The 17578-nt window shown below is 42.6% G+C and overlaps 1 protein-coding gene across 1 annotated transcript in view; it reads right to left on the bottom strand.

The window, feature by feature from the left end:
- The window catches only part of ZMAT2 (zinc finger matrin-type 2), a 64364-nt gene extending 46808 nt beyond the window's left edge, over positions 1 to 17556 (bottom strand). Inside the window, exons 1-3 of the mRNA XM_015811603.1 lie at positions 17500 to 17556; positions 1664 to 1757; positions 1095 to 1218 (exon numbers count right to left, since the gene is read on the bottom strand). Of these exons, the coding sequence (XP_015667089.1) occupies positions 1095 to 1218; positions 1664 to 1757; positions 17500 to 17517 (236 nt within the window). The 5' untranslated portion in view covers positions 17518 to 17556. The remainder of the gene's footprint in view (positions 1 to 1094; positions 1219 to 1663; positions 1758 to 17499) is intronic.
- Between the last annotated feature and the right edge of the window lie 22 nt (positions 17557 to 17578).

The raw sequence follows: 17578 nt of genomic DNA, 5'->3' as shown, positions 1-17578 counted from the left end.
GCAGGGAAGACACCCTCCTGCAAAGAAGCGTTAATAATTCCCTGGAGCCAGGCTCGTGTACCCTCCCGAGCTGCCAGTACCAGCCAGGAGGGACACGGATCTAACAAACATGTGGTTGCATTCAGCCTCCCCAAGACCCTGTCCACGTCCTCGGGAGCAACAGAGTCAAACTCCTCCCATACAACCATCTCAAGACCTGAGTTCATCCCATCCTCTAGTGATGGTGAGGGAACTCTGACCAAGGGAGCTGAGACTACTCTGGAGAGTGACAGTGGAGGAGAAAACAACCCCCCGGTAAGTGGGACAATTATCCATGGAGCTCCAGAGAGAATCATTTCACACCAACGGTAACAGTTTACATCTAAATTTTGGCAAGAATTCCTAAAGCTATTGGAAACCTCTCAAGGACTTAGTTCCTCGCACCATCCTCAAACTAATGGAGCTTATGAACATACAAATGGAGTGCTGGAGCAGTACCTCCATTGCTACATTAACTATCAAAACGACTGGGTGGACCTTTTACCATTTGCAGAAGTGGCAGATAACAATTCGGTCCACAATAGCATGGGGTACACATCATTCCATGTGGCCACCAGCTAGGAATTTGCTTCTATGCCAGAATTCCCACAACATACCCTCTGCCACTACCTCACTAGTCGATTGGATTAAAACCCTGCAAAATATGTGGCCAGTCATCCACAATGCACTAGAAGATGCGAGGGAGGCTTAAAGAAATACACCGACAAAAAGAAAGCTCCTCAAAAAGATTTTAAAACTGGAGATGAAGTGTACCTCTCCACCAAATTTCTGCAGTCCAGACAACTATCTAAGAAATTAGGACCAACGTACATTGGGCCCTTCCCCATCACCACAGTGATCAACCTGGTGACTGTAGAGTTGAAATTGCCAAAAATCCATCCAGTTTTCCACTCTAGCCTGTTATCAATCTTGTTCAGATTCATTTCAGTTTGTTCAATCACCTGCCCACTCTTTCCAAACACATTATGAAAAAAGAGTACTGGAAGTTTAGTTGCTAAATTTCTCTGTTAATCAGATGTTTAGTACAATAATACACAAAATCTCTGTCACCTTACCCTCCCATCTCAGACTGAGGAGTAGTTTTGGTAATAACAATAGTTTTTCCCAATTTGGATTCCAGATCCACTTTGTAGTCTCGATGCCGCAGAAGCTCACGCTTGATAGGCTGTACTGGTTTGCCTAAAATATAAATTTAAAAAAATTAATGAGGATAGACAGACAGTTAGATGAGAGAATGATTTGATATACCCTTGAAATATAAAACCTTCATTTTAATCAGTAAATATTGTTTTTTCTTCTATTGCCCAAGAAAGTTCTTAACTTAATTTTAATTCCTCCAAATCTAAGATCAAATAAGCCTAACTTCTTAATTGTTCAATATGAGTAAATTAAACAGGAAATAAGGTTTTTACAATGTTTAAAAGAACATAAAATAAAGTGACTATTTGTAAGTCTGTCTATCTATGTATCTATCTATTATGCCGCCCATCTCCCCTACAAGGTGACTTTAGGTGGCTAAATCTTCCCTATGAAATGTTGTCCTTTGTACCTCTCATTCTACAAACTGATTTAGCAACTACTAATGAAATAGAGCAGTGCATTGCATAGTCAGCATACTACTAACCATCTTTCTTCTCTCTTTCCTCTGTAAGTCGTTTCTCTGCAAGCTTCTCATATTCATCTTTGTCCCACTTTCGGCGGAAGTCTAGGTTTTTAGCCTATGATTGAAAGAATGTAACGTTCAATTAACAAAAAAGCTCTGGTGTTGACAATAATATAAATAATATAAATTATTGGCTTGTAGGAGACTCATTTTCTCTAAAAACTCTTACACGGGAAAAGCATGAACAGACAATATTTATACAGAAAGCATAAGTCTCAACTATTATATGCTACAGTGTTTTCCCGAAAATAAGATCCACCCAGAAAATAAGCCCTAGCCCAGTGATGGCGAACCTTTTAGAGACCGAGTGCCCAAACTACAACCCAAAACCCACTTATGCATCATCGGGTGCCGGGTGGGTGTGGCCCATTGGGTGGGCGTGGCTGCAGTGGTAACAGCAGACTGGGTGGGACTAAAAAGTTCAATCAATCAATTCCAACCCTGCAAGATCTTTTTTTTCCCCCATGAGAAGTTGAAATTGACTGATTGATTGAACCTTTTTTTTTGTACACAGCGGCGGAGGCCTAAAGTGAAAAGGTTTTATAAAACCCAGCTGAAGGCCTAGGACAGGGGTGATGGCGCGCGTGCCCACAGAGAGGGCTCTGAGTGCCACCTCTGGCACCCGTGCCATAGGTTTGCCACCACTGCCCTAGCCTGATTTTTTGACGTGCGCCTAAGACAAGCCCTATCCCAAAAATAAGCTGTGGTTAAGAGCCTACCCACTCCATCCCACCATCTGGTTGCTCACTGCCGCAATAGGGCAGGAGAGTGCACATCGTACTGGTACCACCGGGAGTTGAGGTGAGGCAGGTGGGGGAGTTGAACTGCCCCACGTACCCTACACCCGCTTACTTCAGGGCCCCCATAGACCATTCCCCGCTCAGTGGCCTCTCCCGACCCGTTCAATGACCTGGCTGCCTGCCCACCTCTTGCCTTTCACTCCCCTCTTGAGCCAGACTGCCATGCTATGGAGGATATGTGGGGGAGGCTCGATTGCCTTATCCGGTCCCCCTCTGCCATTTCAAAGCCAGGGAGGAGTGACAGTGAAAGGCTCTGCTGCTGCTGCACAACAACCACGTCTGCTGCTGGAGAGGCTTTCTTTGGGCCGTGCCAGCCCCACCTCACCCTGTAGATCATCTGCCCAGCAGGAGCCGCTTCTTCCTACTCCACCGCTTACCGCTTGGGTCCTGTTGCACTGCATCACTCTGCCTGCTCCACATTTGCTGCCTGTATTGTATGGTTTCAATGGTGGAGCTCTGGAGGCCAGTGGTAGGCTTTCTGCATCATCCCCGGGCTGGCGGTTTCGGCCACCAACCCCATTTGTGGCTCTGCCCACACAGCAGTGGGAGAGTTATACCAGGGCTGGTGGCAGGGGCGCTCTAAAGACTGCATTAGCGTGATTCCAACCACTAACTCTCCCATGGCCTCCCGCCCACTCTCTCCCACTATCTGCTTGCCCGCAGCTGCAACGGCTTACAAAGCTTCCCAGGGCAGACAGGGGAAGCCAATGGAATGGGCGGTGCAAGCCTCCTCTGCCACCTCCCTCCTCCTGCCAGACACCCGGCTTTGGCGGGTATCTGGCAGGCAGAGGGAGGCAGCAGGAGAGGTTTGCTCTGTCCGGTCACAGCGCAAGCCACAGGAGAGTTGGCAGAGAAGGAGGAGGCTGCTACTGGGCAGGTGATCTGCGGAGCGAAACAGGGTGGCCAGGACCGAAGAAAGCCCCTATTGCGGCTATTGTGCAGCCATCACTCCCTCCTGGCTCTGAAACAGGGAGCAGGCAGCGTGAGGCAGGCAGAGAAGAAGGAAGCAGCGGCAGCTGCCGGGCAGGTGATCTGTGGGGCAATGCGGAGGCATCTGGGACCAAAGAAAGTCCTTCTAACAGTGGACGCAGCTGTTGCGCAGCGATAGCAGAGCCTTTCTCCATCACTCCCCCCCCGGCTTCAAAACGGTGGAGGGGGACCGGGTAAGACGACTGAGCTTCCCCTGCTCATCCTCCGTAGCATGGCAGTCCGGCTCGGGAGGTGAATGAAAGGGAAGAGGTGGGCAGGCAGCTGGGTCATTGAGCAGGTGGGGGGGAGGTTGCCGAGCAGGGAATGGCCTGGCTGCGGGGACCCTGAAGTAAGCGGGTATGGGGCACATGAGGCAGCTCCACTCCCCACCTGCCTCACCTCACCTCGTGGCAGCGGCAACACCAGTGCAATGCATGCTCTTCTGCCCCGTTGTGACTGCAAGCAACCAGCCAAGTGGCCGGGCTCCTGGTGGCCGAGGCTCCTGCTGCTGGTGGGTGGTGCCACCGTGAGGCAAGGCAGGTGGTGGGGCATGGGTGGCCTGGCTGTGGGGCCAAGGTAAGCAGGTGTGGGGCGCGTGGGTCAGCTCCATCCTCCCACCTGCTTCGCCTCAATTCGTGGCGGCGGCACTGGTATGACACACGCTGTCCTGACCCATTGCAGCTGTGAGCAACCACATGGTGGGATGGAGTGGGCAGGTGGCCGCAAATTAAGACATCTGCCAAAAATAAGACCTAATGGGTCTTTTGGTGCAAAAAAAAAAAAATAAGACCCTGTCTTAGTTTCGGGAAAACACAGTACCAGGCAAATTCTAAAAGCTACAGAACTGAGAAAGTCTGGTAAGGAATAAAACTTTTTAAAAATCTCAACAGCTGAATTCCACAAGGGTCGGCAATCTCTTTAGGCAGTGTGCATACATGGTGAAATTTTAGGCTACATCAATAGAAATATCCATTCTAAATCATGAGAAGTAATGGTTCCATTTTTTCTATAGTCAAAGTCTATCACAGAACAGCATCTTAAGTCTTGACAAGAGAAGACCAAGGAGAGCTGTGATTATACCCTTCAAGTGTCTGAAAGGATGTCATACAGAAAAAAGTCTAGCTCTCTCTTTCTCAGACAGAAAGACCCAAAATATTCGACTAAAATTATAGGAAGGCAGATTATCACTGAATGTTAGGGAACATTTTTTTTTACAAGAAAAGCAATACAATAGTGGAATTAATTACCCAGAAAAATTCCCCTTCGCCAGATTTGTTTAAATGGACACCATACTTATACTTTGTTAATTTGCTTTGAAAAATATTAATTCCTATTATTTCTCAAATTATGTCATCAATCTAGAACATGAGAAGAAAAAAGGCTTTAATTTTAAATTACGTTTTACAGCTTTAAATTGTTACTAAGCCTGAGCCTAAGGGATAGTTAGAATAACACATCAAAATTAAAATTAGTCAAGCAGTTCTACACAAGCACTTTAATGTCAGAGCTCTGCTTGTTATTTTTCCACTATCACAGCTTTGTTTCCAGGATTTCAGTAGGAGTTTAGAAATCTCAGTAAGATTTTTCTCCTACAACCTACCATAGCTCAGCAATATATTTCCATGCATCAATTTCTATTCTGGATCTCTTAGCCCAAACTACACGCGGAACGCAGTTATGAAGAGACTTGATAAAGTAGCAACTGATTTCAAATACCCCATTTACTTTGTGATTTTTTGGGGGGGCAGGGTGCCTTGAATCAGTATTGACTCCTGGGAACTGCCTGGACTAATAATCCCTGTAGTTTTCTTGGCAAGATTTTTCAGAAGTGGTTTGCCATTGTCTCCTTCCTAAGTCTTGAGTACTAACCCAAATCCCCCAGCTGGGTTTGTGCCCAAGTCAGGACAAGAACTCATAGTCTCTTCGTTTCTAACCTGACACTTTAACTATTACACCACACTAGGTCTCACTTTTGTTTTATCAACTGATAAACTTTAATTTAGTTCTTTCTTTAAACATTCTTTAGTTTCTACAATAAAGACATTATACACAAAATGCCTAAAAACCCCTTTTGTCCTTCGAAGTCATTGCCTATCCATCTATAGTATCTCAAATTATCTGGACTAACATTAAAAGACATTTTGAGAATTACAGGTTTATGTAGGTTTAGGGATAAATAAAAGCAGAGTTGTTTTTATATAGCAAATAGTCAGCTCTAAACCATACATACCTGGAATTGTACTACAGTATTTTAATTTGTTCTGCTTCTATATGTTCAGATGTATTCTGTTATAACTTGATAACAATAGTTTTTTGTCATTATCAGTTCAATGAGTTTGATCATTACTAAACAACTAGCAGTATCTTGTAGTTGATCATGGTGTCACAAGGATGTTTGTATTTATGTGAATTGACTCCAATTGTGACAGATTGACATTAAGGAGTCACCAGCAAGATGACACACAGCAGCCAAACCATAACACACCACACAGCCAAGCACCACGCAAAAACTAATCCTACCATACACAAAAGGGATGTCACAAATGACAGCCAGAATTCTCCAACCCCTAGGACAGTGATGGCGAATCTTTTAGAGATCGAGTGCCCAAACTGCAACCCAAAACCCACTTATGCATCGTCAAGTGCCGGGTGGGTATGGCCCATTGGGTGGGCGTGGCCAATTGGGTGGGCATGGCCGCAGTGGTAACGGCAGACTGGATGGGACTAAAAAGTTCAATCAATCAATTCCAACTTTGCAAGAACTTTTTTTTTCCCGCAAGAAGTTGAAATTGACTGATTGAACCTTTTTTTTTTTTTTTTGCACATGGTGACAGAGGCCTAAAGAAAAAAGGTTTTATAAAACCCAGCTGAAGGCCTAGGACTGGGGTGACGACGCACGTGCCCACAGAGAGGGCTCTGAGTGCCGCCTCTGGCACCCGTGCCATAGGTTCACCACCACTGCCCTAGGAATAGCAATAGCCCACAAACCCACAGCCACACTCCACCAGGAATTATCCAGAACCAAAGACAAGATATAAAAGGATGAAAGAAACAATGTAATCTACAAAATCAACTGTAACCATTGCAACCAATTCTACATGGGAAAAACATCATGTCAATTGAAAACCAGGATCTACGAACACCGGTTGGCAGTCAAATGCCATGACTCCAAATCATTAATCTCTACCCACACCACACCAAACAGCACCAGATTGATTGGAGCAACACAAGAATCATCGGCCACGCTACCACCCGCCATGCTTGTGAGTTCATCGAAGCCTGGCACTCCACAAGCAATTCCATCAACAGACACATTGACCTAAACCAGCCTACGAATGTCTCAGAATCCAAATCAAACACACAGCCAACCAACCAACCCACGCAAGCCCCCCCCACCAGCATTTAACCTCCCGATGACCATGACCTGATGTAACCTCACAAGACCTCATTTGACACACCCATACCTCAAGCTATTATAAACAGAAGAACACTGACACTGACATCCCCTAAACTCTGCTGAAGATATTACCTAGCCTGGTAGCGAAATGTTCGGAAACCAGCCCACAAGCTTGGAGAACGAACCTTCACCTCATCCTACACCCGACCTACAGATATTTGCCACTACTGCAAAGATGATTTCTGTCTGATGGGCCTATCAAGTACTTAGAAGGCGAGGGCAGGGCAGCACAAGCAAACGCCAGCTTCCTAGCCATCAACACACCCCAATCTAAAAAACTACTTACAACAGGCACTATAAATACCACACACAGAACAGCACACACTCTGCTAGAGAGAAGTTCCCTGAAGATGGGCTCCAGCACAAGTCCAAAAGCTTGGAAGACAAAACCTCTGATTCCAGTGACCGACCCAGGTTGGATCCTGCAACATTATTCTGGGATGTGTATGTTTGCCTTCATTTGAGTACCATATATATTGTTCTACTAAAGTTAAATTGTTCATTTTACTATGGAGCTGCATACAGATAGTCCTTGACTTACAGCCACTCATTTAGTGACTGTTACAATAGCATTTTAAAAAGTGAGTTATGACTGTTTTTCACACAATCATTGCAGCATCCCCAGAGTCACATGATCAAAATTCAGATGCTTGGCAACTGGCATGTATTTATGAAAGTGCAAGTGTCTTGGGGTCATGTGATCACCTTTTGCAACCTTCTGATAAGCAAAGTCAATGAAGAAGCCAAATTCACTTTACAACCATGTTACTAACTTAACAACTTCAGTGATTCACTTACCACGTTCCCCTGAAAATAAGACACAGTATTATTATTATTATTATTATTATTATTATTATTATTATTATTATTATTATTATTATTATTATTATTACTACTACTACTACTACTACTACTACTACTACTACTACTATTATTATTATTTGCCTCCAAAAGAGGCACCAGGTCTTATTTCCAGGGGGTGTCTTTTCCACTCACCTCGCAGCAACGGCACCAACAGCCCCACTCAGCCGGCCCACTTCTTCTGCAGCCGAAGGAGCAGCTTCATCTTGCAGCTGAGAATGGAGCTCCGGCCTGCATTTCACAGTCAAAGGCCTTTCCGGAAGACCTCTGCAGCTGAGAACCAAGCTACAATTAAAACTATAGCTCGGTTCTCGGTTGCAGAGGCCTTCCAGAGAGGCCTCTGACTGTGAAATGCAGGCTGGGGGACGCTGTAGAAGTGGGCCGGCGAGGAGAGGCAGGTGTCGATTCATGGGAGGCCTAGTAAGTGGGTGCGGGGCCCATGGGGCAGTTTCACCCCCCCACCCCCGCCCTAGCTTGATTTTTAGGCATGCGTCTCGCCCCAAAACTAGGTCTTATTATTGGGGTAGGGTTTATATTACACCCACCCCCTCAAAATCAAGCAACTTCTTATTTTGGCGGAAACACGGTAACTGTAGCAAGAAAGGTCATAAAATAGGGCAAAACTCAGTTAACAGTTGTTTTGTTTAGCAATGGAAATTTTGGGTTCAATTGTGATCATAAGTCAAGGACTGCCTGTAAGACGTGTTGATTGCCAAATGGAGAACTCTTATATCAGGCCCTTGTTCCCATAATCCAGATAGTTCTGAGAAGAGAGCAAGAATCAAAGAGCCTCCTAGTTTTCAGAAACTAGGCACATTCTTTTAACATTTTAACATGATAAAATAGTTGAGTAAGGGGAGAATGCAGACTATTCATAAATTTTATGTCTCAAAGTATCAACATTTTCATATTTTCTTTTTCACAATTATATTATTGAGTGCACAGAAATGAAAGTTTCAAGTGAAAACAATGTACTGAAATCAAAGCTTCCTCCTACTTTTATATTGCCAAAAACCTAAAACAGAACCCAGTGCAAATTCTACCAAAAAAGCCCCAAACAGCTTAAAACCTTGTTTCATTTATTTCTGGGGCATGTTAAGCAGTTTCAAGCCTGTCATACCTAAATCACTGCTTATTTTTTTCCAGGAAGAATAATAAAGATGATTTACAAGGCAAAAATTAATAAGGTGGCAAGGAGGGTATTTTCCAGATTGAACTACACTGAACAATACTATAATAAATCAAAGTTTCCCGTGCCTGAGAGAAGGCAATTTACTAGCTGCTTCACTTTTCTCCTAAATAATAAAAAGAAGCTGTAGTCTTTTGAAGGACTTTTAGCTGCATTCATAAACTAAGCAGGTAGAAAGGAATTAAATTCAACTACTCACTTGCCTAGCTTGTAATTTCAAAAAAACTTTTCCAATGAAATCAAAAGATAGGTTTGTTGGAAATCACAACAGCATTTCATGGTAGGCTTAGCAGCCACAGCCATACAACAATAATACAGAAATGGTTTACCAATTCCTGCTTCTAGATGTGATTTTGGAGGTTGTTGCCTAGCTAGGCTGCCCTCCCTCACACATACACAGGTCTGCATGTCTGTCCTCCATGAAACAGATAATAAATAAAAAATACTAAAACAAAAAAAAACCCACCAGATATTTTACAGACTATTAAAAATATTTTTAAAAAGTCAGGTTAGTATAGAAATTAAAGTGTTGGATTAGAAACCCGTCCAACAAGAATACTTATCTATCATTAGGCCCAGAAACTACTTGGGCAACCTTGAAATAATCACTTTCTTTCAATCTCTCTATCTCATAGGATTGTTGTTATGGAGAAACAGCATAATGTACATTGGCTTAAGTTATATAAAATAAAGGCAGAATATATATCTAATGAATGGCTATCAATAAAATCACAGAAAATGCACTGGTAAGATAAAAATACATTAATACAACCATGGAAGAAGAGTGAAAGAGGGAAGTGAGATTAAAGGAACATAGAAAGACTACTGCAACTCTTTACAAATGCTACTATAAAATAACAAAAAAAAACATTTGTAAAGAAAGAATACATTCAGAAACAAACTCCACTGAAACTTGAGGGACAAGTACCAGGTACTGAAAAAATATTGACTGAACCATTTAGAATGGCAAAAAAACAGGCAGCTCTAGGTCAACAAATATGGAACACTGTGTGAATGATTGGACAATATCAGTATGTTATATCTATACTAAAGAAGGGTAATAGTAAATACTTTACAAAGTAGAGACACACTGAAAGGAAACATGTTTATACCAATTTCAGGCTCAGTCAATTCTGTTCATATTTTTTAATTCATATTATAGAGTTGGAAAGGGAATTTTTTCTCCTTAAATCCAAGCTGGATTATCACTGGGGGCGGGGAGGAGGGGGAGAGAAGGTATTGGGAATTCAATCCTGACCAGCTCAAGGTTGACTCAACCTTCCATCCTTCCAAGGTCAGTAAAATGAGGATCCAGATTGTTGGGGGGGGGGCAATATGCTGACTCTGTTAACTGCTTAGAGAGGGCTGTAAAGCGCTTTGAAGCGGTATATAAGTCTTATTGTTATTGCAGCTTTTTATTGCTGTAGCCACCTGGTGTCACTGTCAATTGGTTGGCCGTATGAACTTATTTAATAAATAAACATCTGCTTGGTGATTTGTAGGAGGAGAACTATGTTAATCAATGGTGGGAGAAAAAATCAGGAGTATGGTATCACCTCTTCCAACTAACAAATTTTACTTAAAAAACTAAGTATTTGTAAGTTGCAGCTCACTTTATCAGATGCATAGATTGGGCAATCTGAGGAAGGACTGGTGCAGGAAATCAAATTACACTATCTCTGACAGATAACTATCTATCCTCTTGGTGAGCTTATTGCACGAATTCAAAACTAAGTCTTAGGAGTAAAACTGAGGAAATTGGATATGTGTTTGCCTTTACAAAAAAAGAGGGGTAATAGAAGAGCACTTAAGTACATGAAGAAGTATCACAACTTGCTGTCTATACAGGTAGATCTTGCTAAACAACTGCTCTGTTTAGTGACCATTCTTAAGTTACTGAAAAGTAACTTTTATGGCAAGACCATCACACCATCCGTGGTCACATGAACAAGATTCAAGCATTTTGCAAACAACAGGCATTTACAACTGTTGCAGTGTCCCACCGTCATGTAATTACCATTTTTGTACTTCACAGTTGATTTCTGACAAGCAGAGTCAATGAAAAAGCTGACAGTAAAATTGCAAGTTCTGATGTCTTGCTTAACAACTGGAGCAGAAATGAGGTTGTAAGTCCATCAGTCACATGTCTTGCTTAATGGTAGTGTTGCTTAGCAAGGGAGTTGCTGGTCCCAATTGTGCTTAAACGAGGGCTATCTGTATCCCATAATGAAGGATAGAGAACAATGCCTTTAAGTTGCAGGAAGAGCGATTCTAGTCATTATTAACCCAAATGTGCTTTTTCAACCATGACCTGGATGATTGAGAATCTCCACAGACATTTAGTCATTATTAAAAACTTCCAAATAAAAACTGTTTGATTACAGCACTAAGTACGAGTGAATTCTCCTTCGCTGGATGTACTCAACCAGAAACTGGATAGCCATCTCTTGGAATGTTTTAATTTGAAGCCCTATGAACTGCACTTCTTAGCCAGAGGACATTTTTTATATTCAGTACTTCCCTGTCACCAAGCACTCAAGCGGCACATTCACTCTTCCATCTCACTTCTACATTAACATCTATTGTGCACCCAGATTCAGGAACTATATAACTTGCATCTTATCCAATTCTCTATATCGGCTAGGAGGAAAAATAAATCCATGATCAGTATGATCGGCCTGCTTTCAAAGTTTTCATCACTAGTGTGGTCAAAAGTTATGATTTTTGGGGGGAGTTTCCAATTTAAAGTAATGCCTTTTGGACTGCAAGGGGCTCCTGCTGTATTTATGCAATTGATAAATCAAGTGCTCCATGATCATTTACACAAAGGGGTTTTAGTTTATCTTGATGACATCCTTATCTACACTGAAACCATAGATGAGCACATCAAATTAGTCTGTGATGTATTGAAAAACTATTGAAAGCCGAACTGTATGCAAAACTGTCAAAATGCAAATTTAACCAGGCACCCATCGACTCAGATTTCAAATGAGAGAGTAAAAATGGATCCTGCCAAAGTCAAAGCAGTTTTGGAATGGCAGCTCCCACGCACCCGTAAGCAGCTTCAAAGCTTTCTAGGGTTTGCCAACTTTTATTGTCAATTTATTCCTTCTTTTGCAAGGATAGCCATGCCAATCATTGACTTAGTCAAAACAGGCAAGGGGGGGGGGAAACCCCGATCTTGTCAGCCATTGCAATGGTCATTAGAATGCCAAGTGGTATTCGAAAACCTAGAAAGACTCTTTGCAGCTGAACCGATCCTAAAACACCCTGACCCTGGGCAGCAATTCATCATTCAAGCTGATGCAAGTGACGTGGCCGAGGGTGCTGTTCTGTTACACAAAAAATCACAGGGGAGAATTACAACCTTGCGCTTACACTTCCCAGAGATTAACTGAGACAGAGAGGAGGTGGGAAAGTTTGGGAGAAAGAGGCTTTTGCAGTTCGTTGGCGTTGCTGACATGGAGTCATTTCATGGAAGGGGGGGGGGGGAATTACCTTTTGAGATGTGGACTGATCACAAAAACTAGGAGGCTCTCAAAACCCCTTGTAAATTATCCCCCAGGCAAGTTCAATGCATTCAATATTTCAACTGTTTTAATTTCACCTTAAAATATATTCCTGGGGGCAAGAACTTTCTGGCGGATGCCTTGTTCAGAATGCTCCAGTTCAAAAGCAACAGAGAGGAAGTGATTAACTCCATTATTCCTTTGCCCCAGTCTGCATCCCAAATAACAACCAGATCACACATACACAGACCCTCTGCAGGTCCTGACGATCGATCATTAAAGGAACTAAAGGAGAAGTTAGAGACTGATGCCTGGTTCAAAGATAACAGGTCTATATTGACTTTAAGAGGGGGATTAGCTTGGAAAGGTTCTAAGTTATACCTCCCAGAAAGCCTCAGACTCCAGGTGTTGCAACAGAGTCATGACGCTAAGCAAGTGGGTCACTTTGGATTTTTAAAAACATTGCATCTAGTGCGCAGGCAATTTTGGTTGCCAAAAATGAAAAAAGACATTGAGAGTTATGTAAAAAGTTATGCCACTTGTACTACCATGAAGAAACGTCCCGGAAAACCGCCAGGTTTATTGCAGCAAGTGGCCGACCCCTCTCAGCCTTGGGAGGAGATAGCCATAGATTTTATAGTAGAGTTATCTGAGAGAAAGAGAAACATTGTGATATGGACTGTGATTGATTTATTTTCCAAACAGGCACATTTCATCGCTTGCTCAGGGCTTCCTTCTGCCCAGAAACTAACCAAACTATTTTTGCAGCACATATACTGGCTCCATGGTGCCCCAAAGTGGATTATCTCTGACAGGGGGGTGTAGTTTACTGCAAAACTTTGGAGGCAATTTGTTAAACTGATTGGGTCCTTCCAGGGGCTTTCATCTGCTTTTCATCCGAATACTAATGGTGTCGCTGAAAAAGCTAACGCAATGGTGGAACAGTATCTCAGGTGTTATGTGAATTACCAGCAGTTGAATTGGGCTGACCTTTTACCTTTTGCAGACGTTGCCTACAATACTACTGTGCAATAGTACTGGTCTCACCCCATTCAAAATAGTGATGGGTAGAGATTTTGTGCCCATGCCTGAGTTCCCATAGGAACCACCTACTTCCCAAACCTTGGATCAATGGGTGACATCTTTCCAGGGTGTTTGAGTGAATGTGAAGAAAACATTGGCTAAAGCCACAAAGGTTTACAAGGAGCAAGCAGACAAATGACGTTCCCCTCAAAAACCTTTTTATATTGGGCAATTAGTTTATCTTTCAACGAAATATCTACAGTTAAAATTGTCTAGCAAGAAATTGGGTCCAAAGTTCCTTGGTCCTTTTCACATTGTCAGGATCATAAACCCTGTTACGGTGGAGTTAAAGCTTCCACGATTGTTGGGGAAAAACCATCCTTGTTTCATTGCAGTCTTTTAAAACCAGTGTCAGAATCCACCTTAAGACCCATTCCAAAAAAGCCACCTGGCCCAGTGATGGTGGAGAGAAAGACACATTATGAGATTAAACATACTCTGGACTCTAGATTGCACAAGGGAAAGCTACAATACCTTGTCCAGTGGAAAGGTTACCCCTTTTCAGAGGCTACATGGGTGAAATGTGCAAATGTGAAGGCAGATAGGTTAATAAAGAAATGTTATGATAAGTACCCTTACAAGCCCGAGGGGATGGATAACGTGATTTCTGTTTCCCCTGAAGGAGACTCTTTCTTTCTGAAGAGGAGCCGACTGTCAACTTTAGAATAAGCATGGTTGCAGAGATCTTTTTACTTCTCATTCCTAGTTGCCACATAGCACAGAGGGAGGGGGTTTGCCAGGTGTTGTGCTAGACCAGGGATGTCAAACTGCCGGCCCGCAGACTGGTTTCATCATACCAGAGCCGCGCCCACCCCATTGCCGGCAATGGCGAAAAAGCTCCGATACGTCGGGCAACGTCATGTGAGGTTGCAAGTTTGACATGCCTGTGCTAGACAAAACAGACTTTCTCTGTCGGACTTTATTTCATGGGAACCAAGGTCATCGGCTGCTCCCAAGACTGCAGGCTGGGCGTTTCATGAAAAGCCCACCAACAAACCGAGTGGGGAAACGTAGTTGCTTGCATAGATTTGGGGGTGGGATTTTTTTAACTTTGTATTGGGAATTGTTATGCATCTCTTCAGACTTGGTTTTTTTTTTAAAGTACCGATACTCTGTATCAATAAACATGTTCTTTGAGGAATCTCCAAGCCTCAGAGTTCTGCTTTATTTGTCTCTGTCAATAGGAACCATGACAGAAGTGAGGAAAGCTAAGGCTCAAAATGAACTAAGTCTTGTGACAAAAATAGCTTCTTTCAACAATGCTAAAAACAAGAAAAAAGTCAAGGAAACAATTGGCCGATTAGTGGGATAAAGTGGCAAGAAGGTGACAGGCAACAGGGAGAAAGCAGAAGTACTTAACTAATTTTTTGCATCCATCTTTACACAAAGGAAAAAAAACAGTCCAACCTATCAAAAACAGTACCGTAAAAAATAGATTAGAAACAGAAGTTAAATTAGGCAAGAAAATCGTAAGTCAGCACCTGTCCACCCTAGACGAGTTCAAATCACCAGGACCAGATGGATTACACCCCAAGGTTCTGAAGGAACTGGCAGACATGATCTCAGAACCATTGAACTAAATTTTTTCAAAGATCCTGGAGCACTGGGGAACTACCAGAGGACTGGAAAAGAACTGATGGAGTTCCCATCTTCAAAAAAGGGGAAAAAATGGATCCAGGAAATTACAGACCTATCAGCCTCAATACCTGGGAAGATTCTGGAAAAGATAATCAAGCAACAAATCAGTGAACATCTAGAGGCAAACAAAATCATAACCCAAAGCCAAAAATGGGTTTGTCAAAAACAGATCATGCCAGACAAATCTTATTGCATTCTTTGCCCAGGTGACAAAATTAGTGGACCAGAGGAATGCTATAAATATAATTTACTTGGACTTCAGTAAGGCAGTTGATAAAGTAGACCACAACCTACTATTTGATAAGATAGAAAAATGTGGGTTAGACAGCATCACCACCAGATGGACCAACCGCACTCAACATGTAGTGCTCAATGGAACTTCATCTACATGGAGGGAAGTATGCAGTGGTATACCCGAAGGCTCTGTTTTAGGTCCTGTGCTCTTCAACATCTTCATCAATGATTTGGATGAAGGGACAGATGGGGAACTCATCAAATTTGCAGATGACACCAAGCTGGCACAAATAGCCAACAATCCAGAAGATAGGCTTAAGATACAGAAGGATCTTGACAGACTTGAACATTGGGCCCTATCTAAAAAAATGAAATTCAATGGTGAAAAAAGTAAGGTTCTACATTTAGACAAGAAAAACCAAATGCACGGGTACAGTAGAGATGGTACCTCACTCAATAGTAGGAATTGTGAGAGGGATCTTGGAATTCTAGTGGACAATCACTTAAATATGAGCCAGCAGTGAGCTGCAGCTGCCAAAAAAACAAACAGTTTTAGGCTGCATTAACAGAGGGATAGAATCAAGATCACGTGAGGTGTTAATACCACTTTAGTAAGACCACATTTGGAATACTGCATCCAGTTTTGGTCACCATGATGTAAAAAATGTTGACTCTAGAAAGAGTGCAGAGAAGAGCAACAAAGATGATCAGGGAGAGGCTAAAAGATATAAGAACAATTGCTGGAATTGGATATGTCTAGTTTAATGAAAAGAAGGACTACGGATGACATGATAGGAATATCTCAGGGATTGCCACAAAGAAGAGGGAGTCAAGTTATTCTCCAAAGCATCTGAGGGCAGAACAAGAAACAATGGATGGAAACTAATCAAGGAGAGAAGCAACCTAGAACTAAAAAGAAATTTCCTGACAGTTAAAACAATTAACCAGTGGAACAACTGGCTTCCAGAAATTGTGAATGCTCAAATACTGGAAGTTTTTAAGAAAAGATTATTCTATTCTGTTCTGTATTTCCGTGGCTTCATACTGTATAAATCCAGCTCCTATGATCTGTAAACCATCGTTTCTTACTTAATACAATATCCCAACTCTATACAACTTTAAAAGTAGTCCTCGACTTATGACCACAATTGTGTTGCTAAGTGAAACATTTGTTGAGTTTTGCCCCAGTTTACAACCTTTATTGCCACAATTGTTAAGTGAATCACTGCAGTTAAGTTAGTAACATGGTTGTTAAGTGAATGTGATTTCCCGATTGACTTTGCTTGTCAGAAGGTTGCAAAAGGTGATCACATGACCCCAGGACACTGCAACCATCATAAATAAGAGACAGTTGCCAAGCATCCAAATTTTGATCATGTGACCCTGGAGATGCTGCAATTGTCGTGTGAAAAACGGTCGTTAATAGTGAACCCATTATGTGGCTAATGTCATACTTGAAATCAACAGGAAAGTAGCTAAAAATAAAATCGCCAATGATCTTACATAAACCTGTGGACCCTACTTTTCTCCCACTCATATAGTTAAAGTGATATCCAATAAAAGGAGATTCATAACAATGAAATTAAGTTATTTGCACAAATCATTTAAAATTAAAGAATTCACCACCTTTAGATTCTGTGGAAGATGGAGTTAGGATCCAAGAGTTAGTATGCAACCATGAAGTCTGCATACCACAGGAACAAACCTTTTAGTCTCCTTTAACGAGGGCACCTATCGCCTATCGTTTTATACTGGGAGCTTCCCGATTTCCGTTCGTGAGGCCACTGTATCACCCAAAATGCTGGTGTGACTATGCCCAAGCCCATAGAGGCTCCTGGGGGTCCCAGCTACACGCATGCATTGCAGAGAGAACCTATCAAGAGTTGAAGTCGGACCTTTTCTTACGGCCCTGAAAAACATGAGGCGCTCCAGATCTCCGCCGATGAAATAATGCGGAGGTCCTTACCGGCTCTGTATTACGATTCTCAGCAAATGAGCTAGAACAGAAACCGTATTTTTCCTTCGTTGTGGGAACAAAACAGAAATCTATGACCTACCCCGCTGCTCGACGCCATCTTGCCTCCGAAGAGTCCGGAAAGCCGGAAAACGACGCGCGCCCTCCCAGAGCTCGGGAAG

The sequence above is a fragment of the Protobothrops mucrosquamatus genome, unplaced genomic scaffold (assembly GCF_001527695.2).
Source record: "Protobothrops mucrosquamatus isolate PMUCROS unplaced genomic scaffold, P.Mucros_1.0 scaffold45, whole genome shotgun sequence".
NCBI classification, from domain to species: Eukaryota; Metazoa; Chordata; class Lepidosauria; order Squamata; family Viperidae; genus Protobothrops; species Protobothrops mucrosquamatus.
This window is presented reverse-complemented; position numbering and strand designations above follow the sequence as displayed.